Here is a 25,576-nt window from a genome sequence, read left to right as displayed (position 1 = left end):
TACGTATGAAGACTACCCTGTTCTAAAGCACTCATCAACAGCTTTCATTTGATATCCGTATTGTATAAACACTGTCGAGGCGTACACGGGCCCACGTTTTGGCCTATATCTCGATACTCTAGTTACACATGGGTATGAAAATTACCCTCTACTAAAGCACTCATCAACAGCTTTCATTTGTTATCCATATTCTGTAAACATATTCTAGGAGTACCCGGGTCCACGTTTTGGCCCATATTTCGAGAACCCCTAGTCACCCTGGGGTACGAAAAATACCCCGTATCAAAGTAGGTACTCATAAACAGCTTCCATTTGGTACCCATATTGTACAAACACATTCCAGGATTACCCAGGTCCACGTTTGGATCTCAAGACCCTAGCTAGAACGGGATAAAAAGCATCCTATGTCCGTCTCCTGGTTCTTAGCTACCTCTCCACCAATTTTCAGCCAAATCGGTTCATCCGTTCTTGAGTTGTAAATAGTGTAACTAACACCACTTTCTTTAATATATATAGATGTACCGCATCAAAATCCTTGGCGTAGTTTTAAAGTTTTAGCATTCAAAGGGGCATAGGGACAGAAAAAGCGACTTTGTTTTATACTATGTAGTTATTTCCTACAGGGTTGCTCGTGCTAACCATTTTTCTAAGGAAAGTTACTCATACGCAATGTTGTCCCATAGCTGGCAGATAATCACCAAAAAATTAAACAATTTTATGTCATCAGATTTAAATTTTTTTCGTTAACAAAATTAACTTAATTAAAAGGCTATAAATACATACATACATATGTATATTTCAACAACTTAAAGCTAAAAACATATCAACATTTATGTTACTAAGTTAAAGAGTGTAATTGACAATACAGAAACAACAAATAAAACAACTCAAGCAAAGCACGACAACGCATTAAATAAACAAAAAAACATAAATTTCCTAATTTAACTTATTATCGCTTCACCCAACCAGCATTATGGAAAATTTTGTATATCTCATTTCGATCAATTTTCTCAGCTTCACGATTCAAAACGGGCATTTCTAATGGTGTCAGTCGTGATTCTTTAGCGAGTGCAGCTGCAATACGTGGATTACTATAGAAACGTCGACTTTTCGATAACTCTGCTGGTAATGTAGATTCCCATTCTGCATTGGCCACAACTGAAGGATGAGCGTAACTATCTTGATTTGGTTCAGATATTGGTTTAAAATCCACAGGGGGCGAGCTGTATTGCGGATAATGAAGTGACTCATATGCTATCTGGGATGGGTGGTGAAAGTAATGCTGAGCGCTAGAAGAGAACACGAGTAAAGAGATACAAAGCAGGATGGTAGGAAACATGTTGCTGAAAATATAAAAGAAGAACATTGTTTTACTATTATATTTGTGTGCAGTTGCGAACAAGAAAATGGCAGCAAAAGTTGTTAACAAATTTCATCATTAATTTTCTTATTCTATTTATTTTTGTCAATTTTAGAAAAAAGTTCAAAGAGATATGAAACAAAAACCATGTAAATCCATCTCAGGAACGTTTTCAAAGAAACTCCAAAAGTTGAAAAGTATCTTATGAGTATGCCATTGCAAAATTGAAGCAGCTATAGATTACGTTGAACTGACTGGTCCGTGAGGACCTCATATAGACTGTATGAGTCCATAGTGTTACCAGAAGTTTGCTCACCGAACAAGCTGAAAACCCCCTGTTATAATAACCCTCCGTCTTCTTGGCAACTACTAGAAGATTTCTACACTGAAAGAAATGGTGCTAGTCAAATCAACAAATCGGTTCTGTTGTTCTTGAATTAACGGAGATTCGGTGAAATTGATCGAATTATGGTTAATTCGACCGAGTTCTTTGTCAAGCGAACAAATTAGTTTAGTCATTTCAACAGAAGAGAAATTGTCGCTCTTAAGTTAACAAAATTCTGTAAAATTGACATATTCCTAATAAATCTAACTGATTTTTCTGTGAACACAACTGATCTCACTGGTCATTTCAACAGCGATCAACAGTCAATACATGAGCAAATTTCAAATAGAATTTTAAGCCTCCATTACTGATACTTAGCATAGACTTGACTTGACTTGGCGTAAACTTGGCAACTTAGCCACGATTATACTCCACTTGGCGCATACAATGTGGCATCATAATCAGCGTTGAAATTTATTTTTAAATAAATGTCAATTTGTATGACAAAATGTCAAAATGAAATGGAAACAAACAAATGGCATCTCAAAATGTAAACGTCACTTAGAACTTACATAGAAAATCAAAATTCAACAGACTTCTATGTCAAGTTAAGTGTTGCTAAGTTTTGAGTAATCAGTAACATGCAATGTTCATTTAACAGAACTGTAAGTGACAGTTCTCAAGCCAAGTCAAGTATATGCTAAGTATCAGTAATGGGGCCTTTACTCTCACTGCGCTCTCTACTTTGTACTTATGACGATGGTGCCACTTGTTAAAAAAAAACACCAAAATAAGAAACCCACCAAATCGAAAAAACACACAAAATGGGAAAACAACAAAAAACTAGTTTTTCCGTTATCAATACAAAACGAAAAAACCTTTTTTGAATTTACTGTGCAAAAAAGTATGAGATACTTGGACACCTATTTATCGAGTACAATTTTGCAACTTCTCCTCCAAACGAAATGCAAAATTGCGCCCTCTTGTTGCAAAATTTTGTTTGAACGAACAGGATTTTTCCAAAGTTAGTAACATTTTGTTCAAGTTTTTACGAATTTTCACTCAGGCGAACGCAACTAATAAGATAATAAAAAAATCCATTTTTAATGTTGATGTTTCCGACTACATAAAAGTTTGAATTGTTTTGGAATCATTTCAACTTAAAGTCTTACGAAAATTAAACTTGCCGAAGTACATGTAAAGTTACTCCAGTGGTGAATTACCTTCCTGCGATTTGATTTTATACTTTTCTATAACTTACAAGTTCTCTATTTAAAATGTTATGTCAAACATTTATACAACAAGTTTTGTTCGAAACAATCAAGTGTGGCAACTCTACATGCCAGAGAAGAAATTGAGAATGAGCTGAGCTGTAACTGAAAGACATGAGAATCAGTTTTGTGACTACTATTTTCATTTCTATTTGCAAAGCGAAGTTCAAAACTATAAATTAAATAAATTATAAAATATAAAATTTGGTGAAAGTGCGTTTAATAAAACAAAGTAATAAAGTGTATAATGTTTAATGTGTGCCAGCATATTTGATGTACGCCCAATTGCAGTTCGTTTAGTAAGTGCGTACATATGTATATGTAGCAAGCATGCGTATTTATGTATTCACATATTTACGTATTTATGTATATGGCAACATAGGTACTTTCGTACAAGGCTGTCGCAACAACTTTTTTTTGTTCATTTGACTACTAAAACGGTCAATTACGAATCAACGATTTGTGCGCAATTGATTCAACATCTTGTTGCGATGGATAAAAATTGACAGAAATTTCGGTTGAATTGACCCGTATTTCGGTTGATTTTACCAGTATTTTTCTTTCAGTGTAGGACCTATGCTACTTGCGGATTCTAGGTCTGATAGCTGTGCCACGAAACGTGCTCCATCGTTTCCTTCTTAAACCAGTACATCCTGCGTCTGTTATCATTGACAGGGCCTAATTTAGAAGCATTTGATTAAGGCAGAAGGCAGTATCCTTGTCTTGTCTTTTTAACCTACCACACAGAAGATCCTGGACTTACGCCCCGGGCAAACCAACATCAAAATTTTAGAAACAAGTTTTTTAATCAGAAGAACATTTTTTAAACGGGGTCGCCCCTCGGAAGTGATTTGGCAAGCACTCCGAGTGTATTTCTGCCACGAAAACCTTCTCAGTGAAAACTCATCTGCCGTTCGGAGTCGGCGACAAACATGTAGGTTCCGTCGCGCCAATTTGTAGGAAAAATTTAAAAAAAGGAGCACGATGCAAATTGGAAGAGAAGCTTGGCCTAAAATATCTTCGGAGGTTATTACGCCTCATATTAATTTATTTAATCAGCTAATCAGTCCCTTAAAATTTGGATTTATTTTCAAAAATTTTATTCCGAAACCATATGCTTTTCGTATGGAGAAAACAAATATCAAAGCATCGTCTTCGTTAGGTTAATATGGTAAAGAAAGCTAGACAGTACCACGACCCCACCCAAACTCACGTTATGTCTGCACAGCCATTTGAAATCGATATGTAAAATATGGAACAGTGTTACCAGAACTTTTTCAGAAAGAAGGCTAGATTGACAAAAATAAAAAAGGCTAAATAAAAAAAAGGCTAAACAAAATTTTGAAGGCTAAGAAAAAAAGCTAAAAGTTTAAGGCAATATTCTATGCGTTTCATAAATTCTTTTCATAAAAGGCATAACAGAATAAACACGGCCATAGTTTGGCCAATATTGCTATATGGGGTGGCGGTATGGTGGCCCGCCCTGAATAAATCCTCGACGGTTCTTACTCTTCAAAAGGTACAAAGATCTGCACTACTATGCATAAGCGGACCCATCCGCACAACGCCAACGGAACCTATGAATGTAATACTGAATATGCTACGCATAGATATGGTAGGAATAAAATATGCAGCATGTGCAGCAATTAGGCTGAGGAAACTGACCACGTGGTCTCATTGCAACCATACTGAAATTCTTGACAGATTCTGCATACCAGAATGGACAGATTTCTGCAAAGTACGTAGCAACTTTAACAAGGGATACGAGATATTAATCCCTAAGAGGGAACAGTGGGTGAATGGCCCAGATTGGCCCACTGACAGCATTCAGATCTACACCCAATGGATCTAAACTGGATAACAGGGTCGGAGGGCGTGTCTATTCGGAACGATTGGACATACAAAGATCGTTTCGCCTTCAGGATCACTGTAGCGTATTTCAGGCCGAACTTGCGGCCATACAAGACGCTGCGGACTGCCTTAGGCAGAAGGCAGTCTCTCAGAGCATATTTATATTTTCTCAGACAGTCAAGCAGCACTGAAAACCCTTGACTCTGTCACAACTAATTTTGAAACTACAGTAGGCTGTCAAAGATCAGTTAACGTGATGGCTGAACAGTTTACTCTGCATCTGGTATGGGTTCTGGGTAGAGCTTACGATTTCTTCTCGAACACAAGCGAGATTTTCGAGACCCGAGAAATCGAGAACTCGACTTCTCGCGAGATTTTCGTGTCTCGAAGTACTCGTAAATCTCGCGAGCTTCTCGACATTCTTACTTAATCGCTGTACGGACAGTATTTATACATTTGTTTTTTGACTTGTGACTTTTTTGTTGATTATATTGCTTCAATGACATTTAACTCAGAACATAGTTATTATACATATAATTTTGTTCGCAATATTTTTTTTTTCAACTCTCGAGCCTTACGACTAATTCGATATTCGAGAGTCTCGCGAGAAATCGTAAGCTCTATTTCTGGGACATAAGGGCATACCATGTAATGAGATGGCAGATGAGCTTACAAGAAAGGGTACATCCCTTCCACTTTCGCCATCCTGGAAGAGGTTGGGCATGCAGCTCTCCACCTGCAAGCTCAAAATAAAGGAGGCTCTACTGATGGGAGCCGGAGCAAGGTGGAAGCATCATTATAGATGCCACACAGCAAAACTCACATGGCCGGAATGGAATGAGAAGAGATTGCGAGAGCTTCCCACTCTCCGTAAGAGGGATCTTTTCTTAGTTGTAGGTGTTCTCACTGGTCACGTTTGTATTGGACCGCATGCGGAAAGGACTGGCGCTCCATTCAATGATTATTGTAGAAGCTGCGGCAACGAAGAATAGGCTGAAAGTATTAGGCTTCTACTTTGCGAATGTCCAGCGCTCGGTAGAAAAGGCAACGTTTCATGGGCAAGATGTTTCTTGTAGATCTAACTGAAATAGCTGAGGTCAATACACGACGCTTAGTTAGCTTCACAAACTCAACGAAGTGGTTTGATTAGGAGAACAGGAACAAATCCGTGTGGTTTCACAATGGATCAATAAAGGCCTAGGTGTGCCGCTCCGATGTGGACGACAGCCATTTGAACCTAACCTAACCTATAACAGAATAAAAGATTTAAACTAATTTTTACTCCAACTTTACTTTTTGCCCTTTTAAAGAACCCATGAAAGATGTAAACTCTACATTCCACACTGTCTGAAAACCTCTTTTTCAAGTTTTTGGTATATGTGTTTTACACCGACTCCAAACGATATCCGGTAAATGAATTTTTTGATGGAATATACTTTCTGGGCTGGCCGAACCACTGCCGATGAGTGGTTAAATAAAGTTTTGAAATAGGTTATTATGAATATGAATAACGGAATTTGAAGTCGAATGGTGTCTTATTATAAGTCCAAGTAATTATATATGTGCAATAAAACTTATAATAAGCTTATACTATGATAAACTAATCCTTATTCAACCTCGTTATTATAACAGCTTATGCAAGCCTGATTTTGGGTGGGCTATATGTATATAAGCCTGATATAAAAGGTTCTAATACAGCAAGTAGTTTCTTTTAATAAGGCCTTATGTAAGTAAGCCTTATTTTTGTTGGTTCATAAGGCTTATAATAAAGTTATTATATTCTATCTTATAAGCCGTTGTGTGTACGGTATCTTTTAAATAAATATTATGCCTATTGACATAAGTACAGAAAAACAAGAAGTTATCCTATTCATTTTTTATTTAACACACTTTTGAACACCTTCGACCGATGATGTTTCAATAATATAAGCGAGGTTGTAAAGTGCAGTTTTCGTAGATTTAACTTTGATATTCGCATGTTGATAGCCAGATATGAAGTTGCTATTAATAGTCGGTATCGGCCCAGTTGGTAACACTGGTGTAAACAAAATTACATACACCGCATTTGGATTATATGCATTTTTGTAAATACGTAAGCTAAGCAGAGCTCACAGAGTATATTAATCTTGTTCGTATAACGGCAATCCATAACGACATAAAGTAATCGAGATAGATATAGACTTCTATATATAAAATGATCTGGGCGAAAAATGAAATTCATTTAGCCATGTCCGTCCGTCCGTAAACATGATAACTTGAGTGAATTTCGAGGATCTTAATGATATTAGGTATGTAAGTTCCTGGGCCTTCATCTCAGATCGCTATTTAAAATGAACGAAATCGCACTATAATCACGCCCACTTTTTCGATATCGAAAATTTCGAAAAACTGAAAAAGTGCGATAATTCATTACCAAAGACGGATAAAGCGATGAAACTTGGTAAGTGGGTTCACCTTATGACGCAAAATAGAATTTTAGTAAAATTTTGGACAATGGGCGTGGCACCGCCCACTTTTAAAAGAAGGTAATTTAAAAGTTTTGCAAGCTGTAATTTGGCAGCCGTTGATGAAATTTGGCAGGAACGTTACTCCTATTACTATATGTGTGCTAAATAAAAATGAGCAAAATCGGGTGACGAACACGCCCACTTTTTAAAACAAAAATTTTAAAGGTCAAATTTTAACAAAAAATCTAATATCTTTACAGTATATAAAATATAAATTATATCAACATTCAACTCCAGTAATGATATAGTGCAACGAAATACAAAAATAAAAGAAAATTTCAAAATGGGCGTGGCTCCACCATAAGTCGAACAAAAATTTATCAATCCGTGTGAAATTTGGTAAGGGCATAGCTTTTATAACGATAACTGTTTTCTGTGAAAATGGGCGAAATCAGTTGAAGCCACGCCAAGTTTTTAAGTTTGGCCGTTAACATGATAACTTGAGCAAAAATCGATATATCTTTACTAAACTTAGTTCACGTACTTATCTGAACTCACTTTATCTTGGCATTAAAAATGGGCGAAATCCGACTATGACCACGCCCAATTTTTCGATATCGAAAATTTCGAAAAATGAAAAAAATGCGGTAATTCTATAACAAATACGAAAAAAGGGATGAAACATGGTAATTGAATTGGTTTTTTGACGCAAATATAACTTTGGAAAAAAAGTTGTAAAATGGGTGTGACACCTACTATATTAAGTAGAAGAAAATAGAAAATTTCTGCAGGGCGAAATCAAAAGCCTCTGGAATCATGGCAGGAATACTGTTCGTGGTGTTACATATATAAATAAATTAGCGATACCCGACAGATGATGTTCTGGGTCACCCTGCTCCACATTTTGGTCGATATCTCTAAACAGCTTTCACATATACAAATAAGGGCCACTCCCTTTTAAAAACCTCATTAACACCTTTAATTTGACATCCATATCGCAGAAACACATTATAGAGCCACACCTGGTCCACCTTTATGGCGATATCTCGAAAAGGCGTCCACCTATAGAACTAAGGCCCACTCCCTTTTAAAGTAATCATTAACACCTTTCATTTGATACCCATGTCATAAAAACACATTCCAGGGTTACCCTAGGTTCATTTTCCTACATGGTGATTTTCCCTTATTTTGTTTCCAAATCTCTCAACTGAATATGTAATGTTCAGTTACACCCGAACTTAGCCTTCCTTACTTGTTTTTAGTATATGCTTAAAATCTGTTAATTTGTGGCAAAATTGGTATTAACAATGATTTTGCTATTAAATAGATGACATTTTGGATCGAGGTTGGAAATGCATCCCAGCTTGCATTGAACCAGCTTCGTTATAACGTGGGCATTTAATAAATGATTGAGTGGTATAGCCGTCCAATTAAAGTTTTCTATTTTGGCAGGTCTGAATTTTTAAATATATGTATGTATGTATGTATACAACAATAACAACAAATATTTAAATAATTCTAATAATAGATTGTGTATAAATTTAGAAGTGAAACTTCCTTTTCGTATAGATCGCGTCACATGCTTATAAGTTCGGCCTCGTCAGTGACAGCAGGTGTTGAAAGTGCGAGCTGTAGGATGAAATGGTTGAATAAGTTCTGTGTTCCCGTCCTATGCTCGCCAGGTCAGGGCTCCAGCTAATTGGGCGGCAGAGTTGCAAAATCTAGAGTCAGCAAGTAAGCTAGGTCCTAGAAGACTTCTAGTATTTGCCTAGAGAATGGAGTTATTCTATAACTAAAGCCCTGACAGTTGATTGGGGTTCTTCGTTTGGTCGTCAAACAAATTCTGGCAGCACTATGGAAACATTCAGTCTATGTGTGGTGTTTATTGACCGACCAGTTCAGCCTAACCTAACCTAACCCCTCCGTCGATTTTAAAGGCGCCTACGAAATCACGAAAAGGAGCTGCCTATATGCCACTATGTCTAAATTTGGTTTCCCCTCATAATTTATATGGCTGTGCAAAATGACGTTGAGCAACATCATCATAATAGAGAGCCAAGTTAGAATTAGGAAGGAAGTCTCCGATCCTTTTGAAACTAAACGAAGTTTTAGACAGGGTGAACCCCATATTGTGCGATTTTTTTAATTTGATGCTGGAAAAAATACAGTAGAATCGCGAAAAAGTTAACTCTCGAGAAAGTTAAATGCTCGGTTAAGTTGACCGATCTTGAGAGCCCACGTAGCGCTCTAAAAAGTTAACTATTGGTTAACTTTTCTGAGCTTTTTTTAAATTTAAAAGTTGCAATAAAAACAAGTGCGGGTATTCCCCTATTTCTGTGTTATTGTCAAATGTGGGTGGTGTTGACGACAAAATTTACGACATTGAAAATTGGAACGACGTTCAAATTACGGAAAATGACTAAGATTGCAATGTCCGATAATAATTACGAAGAATCAGCTATCGAGCAAGATATTCAACAACAGAAAGTGAGTTTTCCGCAAGCAATTGGATGCATCAATACCTTGATAAAGTGTATGAGAACAATAATGATACAAATCATATATCAGATCTTATTAATATACGGGCGAAACTTGTCAAAAGCTATTACACAAAAGACAAAAACAAACAAGTCTCGACTGCTTCTTTAAACCAGCTCTTACAAATTAATAAGTACATATCGACGTACCATACGAAAACTATCACTTGCAAAATCTTTTTGATAGGATTTCTTTGTAAAAATTTTAAAGTGTTACTTTTCATATAGCACGTCGATATTTACAATGTGAATAAATTAATATTTAGGTATGTATATTCTGTGCGGCGGCCACCGTGGTGTGATGGTAGCGTGCTCCGCCTATCACACCGTATGCCCTGGGTTCAACTCCCGGGCAAAGCAACATCAAAATATTAGAAATAAAGTTTTTCAATTAGAAGAAAATTTTTCTAAGCGGGGTGGCCCCTCGGCAGTGTCTGGCAAGCGCTCCGATTGTATTTCTGCAATGAAAAGCTCTCAGTGAAAACTCATCTACCTTGCAGATGCCGTTCGGAGTCGGCATAAAACATGTAGGTCCCGTCCGGCCAATTTGTAGGGAAAAATCAAGAGGAGCACGACGCAAATTGGAAGAGAAGCTCGGCCTTAGATCTCTTCGGAGGTTATCGCGCCTTACATTTATTTATTTTTTTTATATTCTGTGGACTTGAAAACAGCCTGTACAAATTATATCTAAGTTTATGCTCTGTAATGATTAAAACTAAGTCATTTAAATAAATTCAATGTGTTATATCCCAAAAACTATGTTTATTACTGCATTTTTTCAAATTTGAAAACTGCTTAGAAAAGTTAATATTTCGGAAAAGCAAACTAACCTTGGGACATTTTGGTTAACTTTTTCGCGATTCTACTGTATAACTAGCTGCAGAACTTAAGCGCTCTGGGACAATGTTCTATAAGAGTGTGCAATTACTGGCGTATGCTGACGACAATGATATCATCGGTTTGAACACCCGCACCGTGAGCTCTGCTCCAAACTGGAAAAGGAAGCCGAAAAGGGTATTGATGATGTATGAGGACAAAACGAAATATCTGCTGTCATCAAACAAAGAATCAGCGCATTTGCGCCTTGGCAACCACGTCACTGTTAGCGGCCATAATTTCGAAATAGTAAAAGACTTGGCTCCCGCTCTTTCTTTCTACACAAGCTCTCTTTTTAATAATTTATCTTATTTTTTTTTGTTAACTGTTCACTCATAATTATAACTTTTTCCAATTTATAATAAAATAAAACATTTATTTTAATTATTTCACGCTGCAACACTTAAGCTTACATTATTTATGTGTAATTCCGTAAGTTATTACATAAATTCTAACGCTTAAATTGCGGATCACAGGCCGTTCACACGCCCACTCTTAGTAACAAATAAATAATACGAAAATGTGTACAAGACAACCGACGTTTCAAATGCAACTGATTTTAGAATAACAACGAAACGATCTTTTATGTTGAATACGTGATTTTGTTGTACAAATTGGCAACGGTTATGAGTAGGCTAATGTAAACAACAACAAAAAACACGAACTTGAAATAAAAATGTAAAATTGTTAAGAAAAATACTAAATAGAATGAGCAAAAACGCTTTTATTTCAGCACCAAGAACAGCACAAGTTATAAATACAAAAAACGAAAAAAAAATCTAACATAAAAGTTCAAAATACAATAAAATTTAACATAAAGTCAAATGCGCATGTGCGCATGTGCAACAGTCAATGAAAAAACAGGCAGTACATAGATAGCAATAAACAGCAGTAGCAACAAAACAAAACCCACATATTTACTAACACAGTACAGAGGTGAATAATAATATTAATAGTAATAGCGGCGGCAAAAGTCAATCACCTTAAAGCAGTTTAACTTTATGGCCAGGGCCGAATTAACAAGTAGGCAGAATAGGCAGTTGCCCCCTAAAATCGGGGGCCCCCGAAAAATGAAAAAGACTTCTAAAATTTTCTTGCAAACATAAAATTCTAGAGAGTGAAAGAAAAATATAATCAGAACTGAAAATAAATTTTACTCAAATAAATAAAACTCAATTGACCGCACTCAAAAGGCGACGACCGACGAACTAGACCAGGTTCCTAAAAAGAACACTTCCGGCTCATTTGACAAATTGTATGAGCGTGCAAAAACGTGTATCGAAGTGAAAGGAGAGTATATTGAATAATAAAAAAGAATTATCTCAAAATGTACACTGGTTGTTTTTATTTTAAGAAATTTCGTTAATTTTTGGAACAGTAGAAGCTTTCAGGCGGAAATTTCAACTAGAATGATGAAAGAGTGAGTGGTTAATGATGGACGACAAATAAGTGAATGTATTGCAACGAATTTGGGGTTTTCCTGATACCACTGGATCACAAATTCCAATTTGTTTTCTGCTCCAGAGACGCCATTATGAAATTCCTATGTAAAATTACCCCCTGATTTCGAAAATCAAGGTTGTTTTTAATTCTATGGTAACGTTTTTGAGATATTTACGAATAACGGTTTTTTTCACACAAAAAAAAAAAAAAAATCGGTCCACTTAATCATATAGATCTCAATAACGAACTGAGCAATTCCAAAACGGTTTGAAGCTTTTAAAAGGCAGATTCAAAGATAACGAACAATCATTACGGATTTTTCCATTTTTTGGTAAAAATATAAGAAAATTTGTATTTTGCGAAGAAGGATCTCGAAAATTTTTATTTTTTTCCAGATTTGTTTCTTTCTCTCTAAGATCTGTTCTATTACAAAAAAAAATAAGCTTACATTCAACAAAATCGATGGACTAATACAAAAGTTATAAGCATTAAAGTAAATATATCTATTTATTACTTAAGTACCCTGGTACATATGTGTTGATATTCGCTAACTAACTGCTATACGAATACTAATATATATGTACCAGTAGGGTACTTAAGTATTAAATGGGAATATTTACATGAATGCTTATAACTTTTGTATTAGTCCATCGGTTTTGTTGAATGAAAGCTTATTTTTTTTGTAATAAAACAGATCTTAGAGAGAAATAAACAAATCTGCAGGGCCTAGCAAAAAGTGGTGTATGCAGTTGTATTACCTTTTAAAAGCTTCAAACCGTTTTCGAATTGCTCAATTCGTTCTTGAGATATATATGATTAAGTGGACCCAATTTTTTTTTTGAAAAAAACCGTTATTCGTAAATATCTCAAAAACGTTACCATAGAATTAAAAATAACCTTGATTTTCGAAATCAGGGGGTGATTTTACATAGGAATTTCATAATGGCATCTCTGGTACATTTTGCACCTTCTGCTGACGTTCTGCTGACGTTCGTATCGCTGAACTGTCGAATAAATAACTCCAATATTCAGTATTGTAATATGGTCTTTATTTAGTCTACTTTGGGACTAGTACAATTATACATCAATATCACGTACTTCATAAAAGCATAGTTAAATCAAACTGATTACTGAGGAAAAAACTGAGCAATTATTACTTGGTGTAGGTTATACAGAAATCGTAAAACGTACTGGTCGTAGAAAAGCCAACCTAATGACGGAAATGCTCCAGAAGTAGAATTTTCACCTCGCAATGATTTTAGGACAAAAGTTTTCCTCGAAATCATCGAAAATCTTCACAGTGAAAACAAACGACGTGCGAAAGTGTATATGGAAGTTTCAGAGAGATTTGCATTTCTCATCAATTTGTCTCTAAGTGATGGAGACCTTCACGAAGCTATAAATAGCTTAGTTCGTTTTTATTCTAGAGATTTGGAAGAATTCATTGAAATGAAACAATTCCTAAGTTACGTGAACTCCAGATACACTGATGCACCAAAAACTCGTAGTCATTTGTATAAGATTCTAATTGAAGATCAATTAGCTGATGTATTTCCTAACACAGAAATAGCTCTTCGGATTTTTTTAATATTAATGATCACAAATTGTTCTGCCGAAGGATCCTTCTCGCAGTTAAAAAGAATCAAAGCTGCTGAAAGAGCTACAACGCGGCAAGAGCGACTCCATATGTTAGGTATACTTTGAATTGAGTCAGATTTATTGAACAAAGTCAATATTCATGATATAATTGATGAATTTACCGAAAACAAATATTGAAAATGACATGTTTAAAATGTAGGTAGTAATTTTATTGATATTATTACATTGTGACAATAAAATTTTTATGAAAGACATAGGTTTGTATTTTTTAATCGATAAAAGAAGGGAACGGACGTGAAAAAAGGGCCCTCAAATTGATGGTTGCCTAGGGCTCCGTTAAGGGTTAATCTGGCCCTGTGTATGGCCATTAAGCGAATAGGGGAACTGAGAAGTCAAATTCTGAATAATTTTTTTTTTGCTTAATGAGTGCACGGATTTGTAGTTAGCGGATGACGATGACGCCGACGACCCAGAAAAGTGAACGTAGTGCCTAATAAGGATGCATTTTGGTGTTTTTGTTGTTGTAATAATAGCGAATAAACGAGAAGTAATAAAATAAGTGGTTGTGCTTCAGGTGAGGTTTTGTTGAACTTGAAAATGTTCTTAAATATAATTTTATAGTTGACGGCTAAAAACGGAATAGCAACAAAAGCTTCCACAAAGCTTTCTTAGCACATGCCTGACTAAATAAGATGCAGCGTTCTTCAAAATTATTCTGATATATATAGGATGGTTTTGAAATCAGCAGCGTAGATTACCCTGATGATCAACCACAGGCATCGGTATATAGTTCATTCATTATCGTGATGTCAGGTTATATACATTTTTAACTGCTGTTAGGTGATCACACACAAATTAACAATCAATTGAAAGAAAAATGAAAGAAAGTCTGAGTGAAATCAAAAATTGTATACCCAGCTGCGGTTTAACAAAGAAGTAGTTTTTATGAATATTAATTTTAAAATGGATTAATGGAGTAATTGATCAACCCCCTTTGTTTTGGAAAATTTATTTTCTGTCATTGACTTGACTGGCTGGCCGGCACGAATTTTGTAATTGAAATTTAAGTAACTTCCCGATAAGCTACAAGCTTGAAACTTGGAATATAGTTCAGAACCCGATGACAATGCAATAATAAGAAAAAACTCCGATAGGTGGCGCATGGATCGAAATATTTAAAAAAAACGTATTTGTGGTCCGATTTGGTTCATATTTGGAACACATAACACATACATGAATAGAAAGCGCCCTATGATGACCGATTTGGCTCATATTTGGAACAAATATTACATACAGTCCGTTAGAAGGACATCAAAATATGTTGGAGTTCGAAGAGGGGCAAGCTTACGTGGCGCAGAGTCTGGTAAGGTATTTGGAAGGACTATGTATTGAGGACTTAGATTGTAACAAATTGTCAGGAAAGAGTCCTTGTAATAATGAGTCCCTAAATGAACTAAATGGAATGAGAAATAATACGCAATTAAATAAAGACTAAAAACCTGAAAATAAAATAATAAAAAAAAAATGTGTAAGTTAAACGGTTTTATTGAAAACAATACTTACATGGAGTAATAATAATACTAAAAGCTAGAAAATAATTAGGTAGGTCCTAGGTACTAGTCATCACACTCCTCATCAATCTATGGCGTGGATCAGACAATGATGTAAATAAAATCGTTGGACGTGGCATTTAATTTGTCTAGAATACTTTTAATGCCATAAGTCGAACAAAAATTTACCAATCCTTGTGAAATTTGGTAGAGGCATAGATTCTATGACGTTGACAGTTTTCTGTGAAAATGGGCGAAATCGGTTGAAGCTACGCCCAGTTTTTATACACAGCCGGCCGCCCATCCTTCCGCTCGGCCGTTAACACGATACCCTGAGCAAAAATCGATATATCTTTACTTAACTTAGTTCACCTACTTATATGAACTCACTTTATCCTGGTATAAAAAATGGCCGAAATCGGACTATGATCACGCCCAATTTTTCGATATCGAAAATTACGAAAAATTTAAAAAAATGCCACAATTCTATACCAAACATGAAAAAAGGGATGAAACATGGTAATTGGATTGGGCTATTGACGCAAAATATAAGTTTAGAAAAAACTTTGTAAAATGGGTGTAACACCTTCCATATTAAGTAGAATAAAATGAAAAATGTCCGCATGGCGAAATCAAAAGCCCTTGGAATCTTGGCAGGAATACTGTTCGTGGTATTACATATATAAATAAATTATCGGTACCCGACAAATGATGTTCTGGGTAACCCTGGCCCACATTGTTGTCCATATCTCGAAAACGCCTTCACACATAAACCTAAGGGCCACTCCTTTTTAAAACCGTCATTAATACCTTTAATTTGATATCCATATCATACAAACGCATTGTAGAGTGACCCCTGGTCGACCTTTATGGCAATATCTCGAAAAGGCGTCTACCTATAGAACTAAGGATCACTCCCTTTTAAAATACTCATTAATACCTTTAATTTGATACCCATGTCATACAAACACGTTCCAGGGTTACCATTTCAGGTTCATTTTCTTACATGGTGATTTTCCCTTTTTTGTCTCCAAAGCTCTCAGCTGATGTAATGTTCGCTTACACCCGAACTTAGCCTCCTTACTTGTTTTTAATTATTATATTATAAAGATTAACTTAGGTTTGTTTGAACTGGCGGGTCAATAAGACCCCACATATACTAAATGTGTCCATAGTGTTACCAGAATTTGCTTGACGGCCAACCGGAAGTACTCCAATCAGGTGCCAGCACTTATTACTGTAGTGTTTTTCAGGCGGACCAACGACACTAATTTTTCCAATGACAGCCAAGCAGCAATTGAGGCAATAATCTCGCATAGCACAACATCTAAGAATGTGTTAGAGTGTAAGATTAGCTTGAGAGGGAGTGTATGTAAATTACCCACACTTCCACCGGCAGATATTTTTGTGCATCGTGAATGCCCTGGGTGAGTGGCGGGTGGAGCACTTGGTCACAGAAACATGGAGGGAAACAAGAAGGCAGACGAAGTTGCAAAAAAGGAGTACTACTAGAAGTAGTGGAGGCGATTTAGATGTATCATCCACTTACATCAATCAACAGAAACATACAAGCAAGGAACAAACAAGGAACTAGCTGTCTCCAAGTGGTACTCCTCGGACACCTGCAAGGTAACCAGGCAAACATGGCCGAATTACGATAGTAGGGGAACAGAGGACCTATTAAATAGATCAATGACAGAAATCTTTCACTCTCCGCACCATATGGTTGGAACGCCGTACCGATTTACCATACTTAAACAGTATCAATTGGTTCCAGGAGAAATGTACATCAAAATGGTGCCCCGTGCGCTACTTGCGCTGAGATCTTCTTCTCCGGACGGCACAGCAACCAACCAACCAACCGGGTGGAGCACATTTGTACAACCAGGTAGTTTCTAATTAGTATTCAACAAACCGCTTGCTTTCCAATACGAAGTTAAATGTGAGCGAAAGGCCAGCCTTATTACTTATGTCAGTCTATCAAAAAATAGTGGGCCCTAATATGTGCGTCATCTTTTCTGCAGTCCTTGGCACCAGCAAAATAAAGTGATGAATATGAGGCCTGCCTCACTTCAAATTTATTTAGTTTGAGAAGCAAGGTCGTCTTGGAACCTCACCGTCATGACGGTTGCTCCCTAGCTAGCTCATTGCTCTAATAGTTTTTTCCCCAATGGCGGTCATAGTGAACTTTCCACTTCGTTTATGTCAGGAGTCTGCATTCCATAGCACAAGTGTGCTCCCATTGCGTTGGTGAAAGGGCAACCACTTCCAATTTTTGGAGACCCATACTTTATGTGTTTGTCGGAACCTTTCCAGGCCGTCTCATTACCAAATACAGTCCCTAAAAATTTGCACAATTTACCCAACCAAGGGAGACATTGAAATGCTCTTTGAATCCCGGCGAGGCTCGACACCTCCACACGACATATGCTTTTATTAAGTTCGATTGTTATTCCTTTACTGTAACGTGGCTGTTAACAAAAGATCATTCGATTGGTCTATGAGACTGAGTTAAAGAGCGGTTTTGCTGCTCTCTCGTTCTCTCTGTGACACAATCCTCCGCCTGGAAGACACTTCAAGAATCGAATAGTCGATGCAACTGATACACTTCAAGTACAGCACCATCTTCGTACCCTTTGCGTTTTCCAGCCGAATGCTTAGACCGAAATGTCTCCACCACTGTCCCAACCCTGCTCCCATTCCCTTCTCGAAGATTAAATTATACTAAAAGGAAGTCAACAACTATCGTAATATAGCTTGTGTCAGAAGTCCGAATTTCATAGATTTTTCTCTTTTTATATTGAAATTGTGTTTATGGAACTCAATATCCTTATCGATTCCTTAATGCCGTCACCGTCTGCTAGCTGATCAGTGTAAACCTGCGTGCGAGTACAGCTGGGTATAAAAATACCTGTAATTATTCAATATAATAAACAACAACTAGTTTTTATGTAGCTACATAGAGTATACCTTCAAGTGTTTGGCTTATCTGAAAAATCGTCATTAAATTGCAAAAACACAACTACTCTTTAATTACTGCAATTACTTATTATCGTATCTAAGCTTAGTTGATTTGCTAAAAAAATAAATGGATCAAGATCAACTATCTCCTCGATTCTAAAAGATTGACATAACATTAAGCGAAAACAAAAAATGCAATGCTTTTGTAAATATTTAATAATAACTTGGTTAATTTTGCTCATACGTAAATATCGTCGACTCACTATGGGACATCTGCCGAAAAAGCCTGGCAAGCATCAATAATTTCATGAAAGCGTTTCTACATTTATCTAATAGAGAATTTCCCAGGAATTACGAATAAATAACCTCTATCAAGCAGAAAACTACAGTTTGTAGTTTTTGTTCCTTTTCGGTTTATTTAAAATGAATGAAGAGCAGTTTACTGCTTTCTTCATTACTTCACAACTATATTGCTCGCGTACTTCACTGGTAACGTGTTAAAATCAAGCTGACTAATTCCTCTTCAGCTTGTGCTGATTTTATACTCTCTGTTGCTTCGTTCGCATACTTCTCCTAGGGTTTAGACTTTTCACGAACAACCTTCTCGAACAGCTGCTTATATATTTCTCATTTCTGTGCTCATATTCACGTCTGTCTTCTTGTTATATGCGTGTATATGTGTGAGTAAGAACTTCTTCACTTTTAGCTGTTGTATACATGTATTTGTAATAACGTCTGAGATCTTATGACCTCTCACTATTACCTTATATGCATATGTGTGTATATGGCTGAGTATATGCGTGTGTATGTGTGTTAGTTTTCTCTTTCTTCTTCGCTCTTAAATTTGCTGTTTACATGCATGTGTGGCTGCTTAGTTCGCTGTTTTTCTGCATATATTTACTAGCAGCATAGTGACTTATCGAAACTGCCATTATGCGCCACAATATCTATCCCGATCACTATATGCCATTGTGTACTACCGTTAATAAATTAATACCCTTGTGTACAAGTCTCAGACACAATCCCTATGACAAGGGTAATTTGTCTATTTACTAAGTGAAGGCAACTTTAACCGCTTTTGATTCCCGATCAATAATTTTCGTGAAATTGCCAGGAAGTAGGCTTCGCCATGCTTTAAAAACTACGAAATATTGAAATTCTCAAATGAAATTTTAGTAATATGTGATTTATTATAGCGGTCGCCGTGGTGTGGAGGCCTAACAGACTAAATAGTCAGGAGAGGCAGCATCAAAATACTTTAGAGGATGTTTGGAAAACACTGTATTTTTGCCATGTAAAGCTTTTCTTTGAAAATTTATCGCCTTGTAGTTGCTGTTGTTGCAGCGAAAAATACACTGCTCGAAGATTTTGGGGAGTGATATTGATGCTAATGGTCCTTTGCCAGATATAGATTCGGTACATCCCGGTAACAAGCACCTTTAAGGTAAAAGTCCGACCATTTCGGCAGTGATTTAATATGAACACATTAAACCTTCTAGGCTGTAAATTGATGGAGAGCCTCCTGATGTAACGCCTGAAGAGATCAATGGAGGACGGTGGAAGACTGTCTCGCCAACAGCATGGTTTCTGGTGGAGATATTACACAATATATGCTTCAACAAAAGTGATACACCCAGCCAAGAAATCCGAGACAGCGTCGCATAGAGCAGCACTATAAAAAAATGGAGCAGGCAACTAATTCCCGAACTAAACCCATGGTTGAAGCGATCACAAGAAGTTGTCGATTTTTAAATGACTCAATTTCTAACCGGCATGATTATTTCCACAAATATCTTCACTAAATCGGCAAGGTTGAAACCCCGTACTGCCTGCACTGTAGAAAATTAGATGATGTACGCAACAACTGTACGCCGAACAGCGAAGCAGGGTAGAAGAGATACTTGGCGACCTATCCCCGGTCAGCACATATGTAAGGCACATACTTCACATCACAGCACAGTCAGAGTAACCGAAGTGATTCTAAAAGCGGTCCCTGATACCAGAAATCGCGCGGGCCGTGGGAGGTTGCGTTTGAATTGGAAGAAGAATGAAGTCCTACACTCGATGCATTTCCTCCTTCCACGAAACTCAACAAACAAGCAAACACTAGCAAATTTACCTGCATTTGTATAATTTGATTCACATTAACCGGTGTGTTTTGACATTGTCATCTGTGTACAGCCTTGAACCTACCAACATAATTATGTATTCTTATTGACCCGAAATGAGTTGGTCACTTCTGACGGTGGTATATGCGCTGCATCAGCGTAGAGTGAAATAGTTTTAACAAAGTAAAGGTGCCTAAGTTCGCGTGTAACCGAACATTATATACTCAGCGTGAGCTTCAGTTGCACATTTCATTTCACATAAATTACTTTTGCTTCTTTTTGCTTTTGCTCTTACAATTAAACTTGATAAGTGAAATATCATTGATTCAAAATTATTTTTTGCTAAGTTATAGCTTACTATTCTAATCTACGACCCTTTTAAACTTGTTTTATATCTAAGTTGCCGTGGTTTTTAACCAAACTCGTCCCTTTTTTCTAGAAATATTTCCTGCTATAGGGAAAATCTCTGTACCCAATTTTATTACGATCCATTAATTTTTCTTCTTGTTATGGCTCCATAAACATAGAAAATTGCTTAGTCATAAAAGGGGCGGGGCCATTCCCCTTTTTGTTAAATTTGAATTTTTTCCTATTTATTGTTATAAAACCACTTTGGAAATGAAATACCATTGATATAAAGCTCTTTTTTGTAAAGATATAGCTTTTTTTATTCGTCCACGACCCTTTTAAAAATCTTTTATATAAAAGTGGGCGTGGTCCTTAACCGATTTCGTTAATTTTTCTTCAACGCATTCCTTATAGTAAAGGCAACCTCTCCGCCGAATTTTGTTACGACAGGTTTAACGATTTTTGATTTATGATTAATGGGCGTGGCACCGCCCATTTTAAAAAAATTTCAAATTTTTATCAATAGTCTCAATATCAGTCCACACGTCAAATTTCAACATTCTAGGTGTATTATTTATTAAATAATCAGGTTTTTTGTTTTCCAAAATGTTATATATATTTTAAATGTGGGCGTGGTTATCATCCGATTTCGCTCATTTTCAATACCAATCTATTCTGGGTCCAGATAAGCTCGTGTACCAAATTTGGTGAAGATATCTCAATATTAACTCAAGTTATCGTTTTAACGGACAGATGGACGGACGGACGGACATGGCTCAATCAAATTTTTTTTCTACACTGATGATTTTGATATATGGAAGTCTATATCTATCTCGATTCCTTTATACCTGTACAACCAACCGTTATCCAATCAAAGTTAATATACTCTGTGCGCAAAGCACGCTGAGTATAAAAATATCACAAAGCAAAATCGTAGTAAAATAATATCAGCTCAAACCCGTTATATGTATATCTCTCATTGCAAACATACATACATACACAAAGGCATGCATATTTATTTGCTCAGAGCGCAATGAATGGTAAGCGGAAGCTTTAATGAGCTTAACATTTTACAAACACTTCGCGAGAGATTTTGTTGCTTCATATTCACATGCATAGAAATCTATACATATACATATATAAATATTTCTAGCAAGCAACTACTTAAACTACTTATTATAATTGTTGATATTTGATTAGCCATGAACTTTATGGTAATAATATCAGAATAACGGAACGAACGCATGCGCACTTTTTACCATTTGCTTTAATGTCTTTATTAATTTTAAAGTTTTAAATTTTTGTTGTTGTTTAGTTGGAGGGGCCGTAATTGTTTGTAAGCAGAAAGTAAATTATTTTGAACTTTGTGAACTTTGTAACTAAACCAAAATTTTTTAGAAAATATTTATTAATGTATACTTGTGTACATTTGCAATCTCCGACTTTGTCAGCTAAATAGAGCGTGGCGAGCACGGGACACGAGCGCAAAACGTGCTGTATAATTTTCTCCTCCAAACCGCACTTTCTACATCTACTATCACAGACTAGAATTATTGGCCCGGCAGAATATCCATCATGAGCCTAGAGACATCTCTTTTTGATGATAAGAGTAACTTTGTTAGTCTAAGGTTGCAAGACCTTCACATGATCTTCGACACTTTCCAGCCTCACGATTTGGTCCACGCTTTTCCCGCTTAGTCAATCCTGAGAAACTCTCGCTTTATATTAATTTCGCCAAATCTTCTTGGTACGTCTACGGTGCAAGCTTCGAGGGATGCGCCTTTTTTAGCTAGCACACCCGCTTTTTCATTTCCATCACTACTTATATGTCCTGGGGCCCAATATAGGTATGTGCTTCGCCCTATTTCCATTCTTCACAGGAATTGCTGACACTCTAACACTCTTTTAGATGTTGTGCTATACGATATAGTTGCCTTAATGGCTGCTTGGCTATCGATGTAAAAATTGACGCGGCTGCGGCTTAAGCCATTTTCTAGCAGTGCTTCTACTACTTTTGGTCGCTGCTGCTACTTCCGCCTGAGAAACAGTAGAGTGATTTTGCAGCTTAAAGGCTCTCTTAATTTCCGTATCAACACAGTATACTGAAGACCTTGCAGCCGCCTTATATTACTTTGCAACCAAGAGTATAGCGTGTATCGCCTCGTTGACCATTTAGATCTCGCTTAAAGCGTGTTAGGATTGTTATGTTGGAACTTATTTTACTGAGTTGCAGATAATGTTTGCCAGTACCCCACGAATAAAGATGTAGTGCTGACCCCCGTCCGCAGGCTGAGATAAACTAAGAATCTTCCAATCCTGTGTCGGTATATTCGCATTCTGACTCTGCAAAAGTGCAGCATGTCCGAGGATGCATATTATCCACACTTTGACTCTTGACTTTGCCTTTGGGGGGTTGGAACAAATTCCTCTAGCCACCGTAAGCTCGCGATGTTGTCGCACGCTATTATCTGTATAGCATTGTACCACACAGCCGAATCAAAAGTTGGAAGTGTACCAAGCGCTCACTTTCCAGATCTTTTGGTTCGAATACGGCTCCTAAGTATTGGAATTTTTTTCGTGCTGCATGGTACGGCGAGAGGGCTTTATTTCTCTCTCTCTGCTTCGTATTTCACTCCACTTTTTTTCTGCATTTAGGTTTACTTGCCGCTCCATCACGGAGCTTGTTGACTATCCACTAAGTGCCATGCTTATTCGACCCTGCATGGCCTCCACTCTATTGACCTGGGAAGAAATGTCTGATGAAGAAACAGAAAATCGGCTTGCCTATCATATCATGTTGTTGTTGTTGTTGTTGTTCTTTTTTGGGGAAGTTTTGCAGATGTGAGCAGTCCGTTGCCGAATATTAGTCACTTGCGCTGCCGTACTGGCACCTTCTGGTAATAGCCCAACTGCCTCGAGAACGAGTTTTTTCACCCCTCGAATCTACACAACTCTCTTAATATAGGCATGCCCAACGCGCAAATATTCTAAGTTTCTTATCCCGCTGGGGGTATGGAAGTATCATATCATAGTCCTGTCATCAGAGAGCTCAGGTTCCTGTTTCCCAGAGACCTAAGGGTTATAGAACTTTTTGAACCAAGATACTTAACATCAGTTTTTATTAAAAAATTGTTTAAGGAAATTTTTTAAAAATTTTTATACAGCTACATACAATCAATTTCGTCGTTTACTTTTCATTTGCCCGTTTACTGTTTATTATGTCGAGCATTGCTATTTAGCTAGCTTAGGTCGAACTGGCCGGTTTAAACATCATAGACTGAATGTGTCCATAGCGTTACCGAATTTGTTTAACGACCAAACTGAAAACCCGCAATTAGGTGCTCGGACTTGTGTTTGTCCTTTTGGAAATTACTTGAAGTTTTCTGGAACCGCTTTCTCCTGCAGCTTGCACTTTGTTAGTATGCCCATCATGAGCCTTAAGTCTTTTCTCTTTACAAATGTCACCAAATTGTGAGTCTAGCGTCGTCGAATTTACTGCATCATATACCAACCATGACTCTTTTTCATTTATCCCAAACGGATTGCTGCGTTAACCGTCGAATAATTGAGTACTGCTCCTTCCTTTGCTGACTTATCGGCTTTTTCGTTACATTCTATCCCTTTATGATAGTACAGATGTATGATCTGGGCTCCAATGCTTCTTTTTATTCCAGGACACTTGTAACCCATCGATAACATGCCGATGAGAAAACAATAAGAAACCGATGAATGGTCGATAACAAGCGGATATTAAACATTTAGCTCGGCGATAATTTCGCTTCGATAATAAGCTGACCAAAAAAAACAAATAAAACCAACACGTGTCGGTACCAGTTGCAATCGATAAGAAGCCGATGAAACACTTCTCAAAAACCATGAAATAATTTGTTTCTGACAAATTTACCTCTGCTGTGGTTAATCTCCACCCCTTGGATGAGCTCTAGATAGTTTAAAAGCATTTGTTCTTTAAATGTACACCAGTATGTTTACACATCGTACTCCACGTCTTTTTATACTTCCAAATTGGTTACTCATACGCAATGGCTTCCGCCTTTAAATTTTCAAGTCACACATGCATTCTTAATTGCAATACCAATATAATACATTCAAACCGGTTGCCAACATACATACATACCAAGGTATTTATGTACATATATGTACATACACGCATGCATTATTCAGCTAAAGGTCAGGGTCAAGTGATTGCTTCATTGCTATGTAGAAGGGTAACTTTTGAAGTTCATAGTCGCTTTTTGCACATTCACACAAACTGCATTTGCACTTTGCGTTAGTATCCTTATTTGTATATTATACAAACATTTCTTTGTTTTTTGTTTTTGTAGAACAAAGCTGACTAACGTACTCAAAATCACTCTTGCACGTGCACATACATACATACGTACATACATAGATATATGTATAATGCATGGTAGCTTTGAGTTATATTGCAATAGCCAAGTGCAGCGTGCAAATACACACATACATATGTACGTAGGCTCGTATTTGTGTTCATGTGTGTTTCACTAAAAAACAAAAAACATCGTGAATTTTAGTAGTTCTAGCAATGACATTGGACGTCGCATGTTTGACATTGACAACTCGGAATGCCGTTTGAAATGTGCGCTCGTGCAATGCATTGCACGCAATAGAGCAATTCAATTGATTGCGTGCATTTGTGGACACCTACATGTATATAAACATATGTATATGTAAATATCTAACTGTTTTGTCAATTATGTGCATTATACATTTTGATTCTATACCCAGCTGTACTTGTACAAAGGGCATTATAACTTTGATTGGATAACGGTTGGTTGTACATATATAAAGGAATCGAGATAGATATTGACTTTCTTATCTATAAATCTTCAATATCGAAAAAAGATTTGATTAAGCCATG

At 36.8% G+C, this 25,576-nt stretch overlaps 1 protein-coding gene across 3 annotated transcripts; it reads right to left on the bottom strand.

Moving 5' to 3' along the window:
- Positions 1-776: 776 nt before the first annotated feature.
- LOC137252462 (uncharacterized) lies at positions 777-24,688 on the bottom strand. Of its 3 annotated transcripts, none has more exons than XM_067788211.1 (2): positions 24,581-24,688; positions 777-1,343 (listed from the first exon to the last, which is right to left on the bottom strand). In XM_067788211.1, the coding sequence occupies exon 2, from the start codon at positions 1,337-1,339 to the stop codon at positions 950-952; it is 390 nt and encodes a 129-aa protein (XP_067644312.1). In that variant the 5' UTR covers positions 1,340-1,343; positions 24,581-24,688; the 3' UTR covers positions 777-949. The 3 variants fall into 3 exon arrangements, with proteins under 3 accessions (XP_067644312.1, XP_067644310.1, XP_067644311.1); XM_067788209.1 differs by lacking the exon at positions 24,581-24,688 and adding an exon at positions 11,081-11,239; XM_067788210.1 differs by lacking the exon at positions 24,581-24,688 and adding an exon at positions 10,622-11,063.
- Between the last annotated feature and the right edge of the window lie 888 nt (positions 24,689-25,576).

Source organism: Eurosta solidaginis, chromosome 5 (assembly GCF_040869045.1).
Source record: "Eurosta solidaginis isolate ZX-2024a chromosome 5, ASM4086904v1, whole genome shotgun sequence".
NCBI lineage: Eukaryota > Metazoa > Arthropoda > Insecta > Diptera > Tephritidae > Eurosta > Eurosta solidaginis.
The sequence above is the reverse complement of the archived record's forward strand: the minus strand, read 5'-3'. Positions and strand labels throughout refer to the sequence as shown.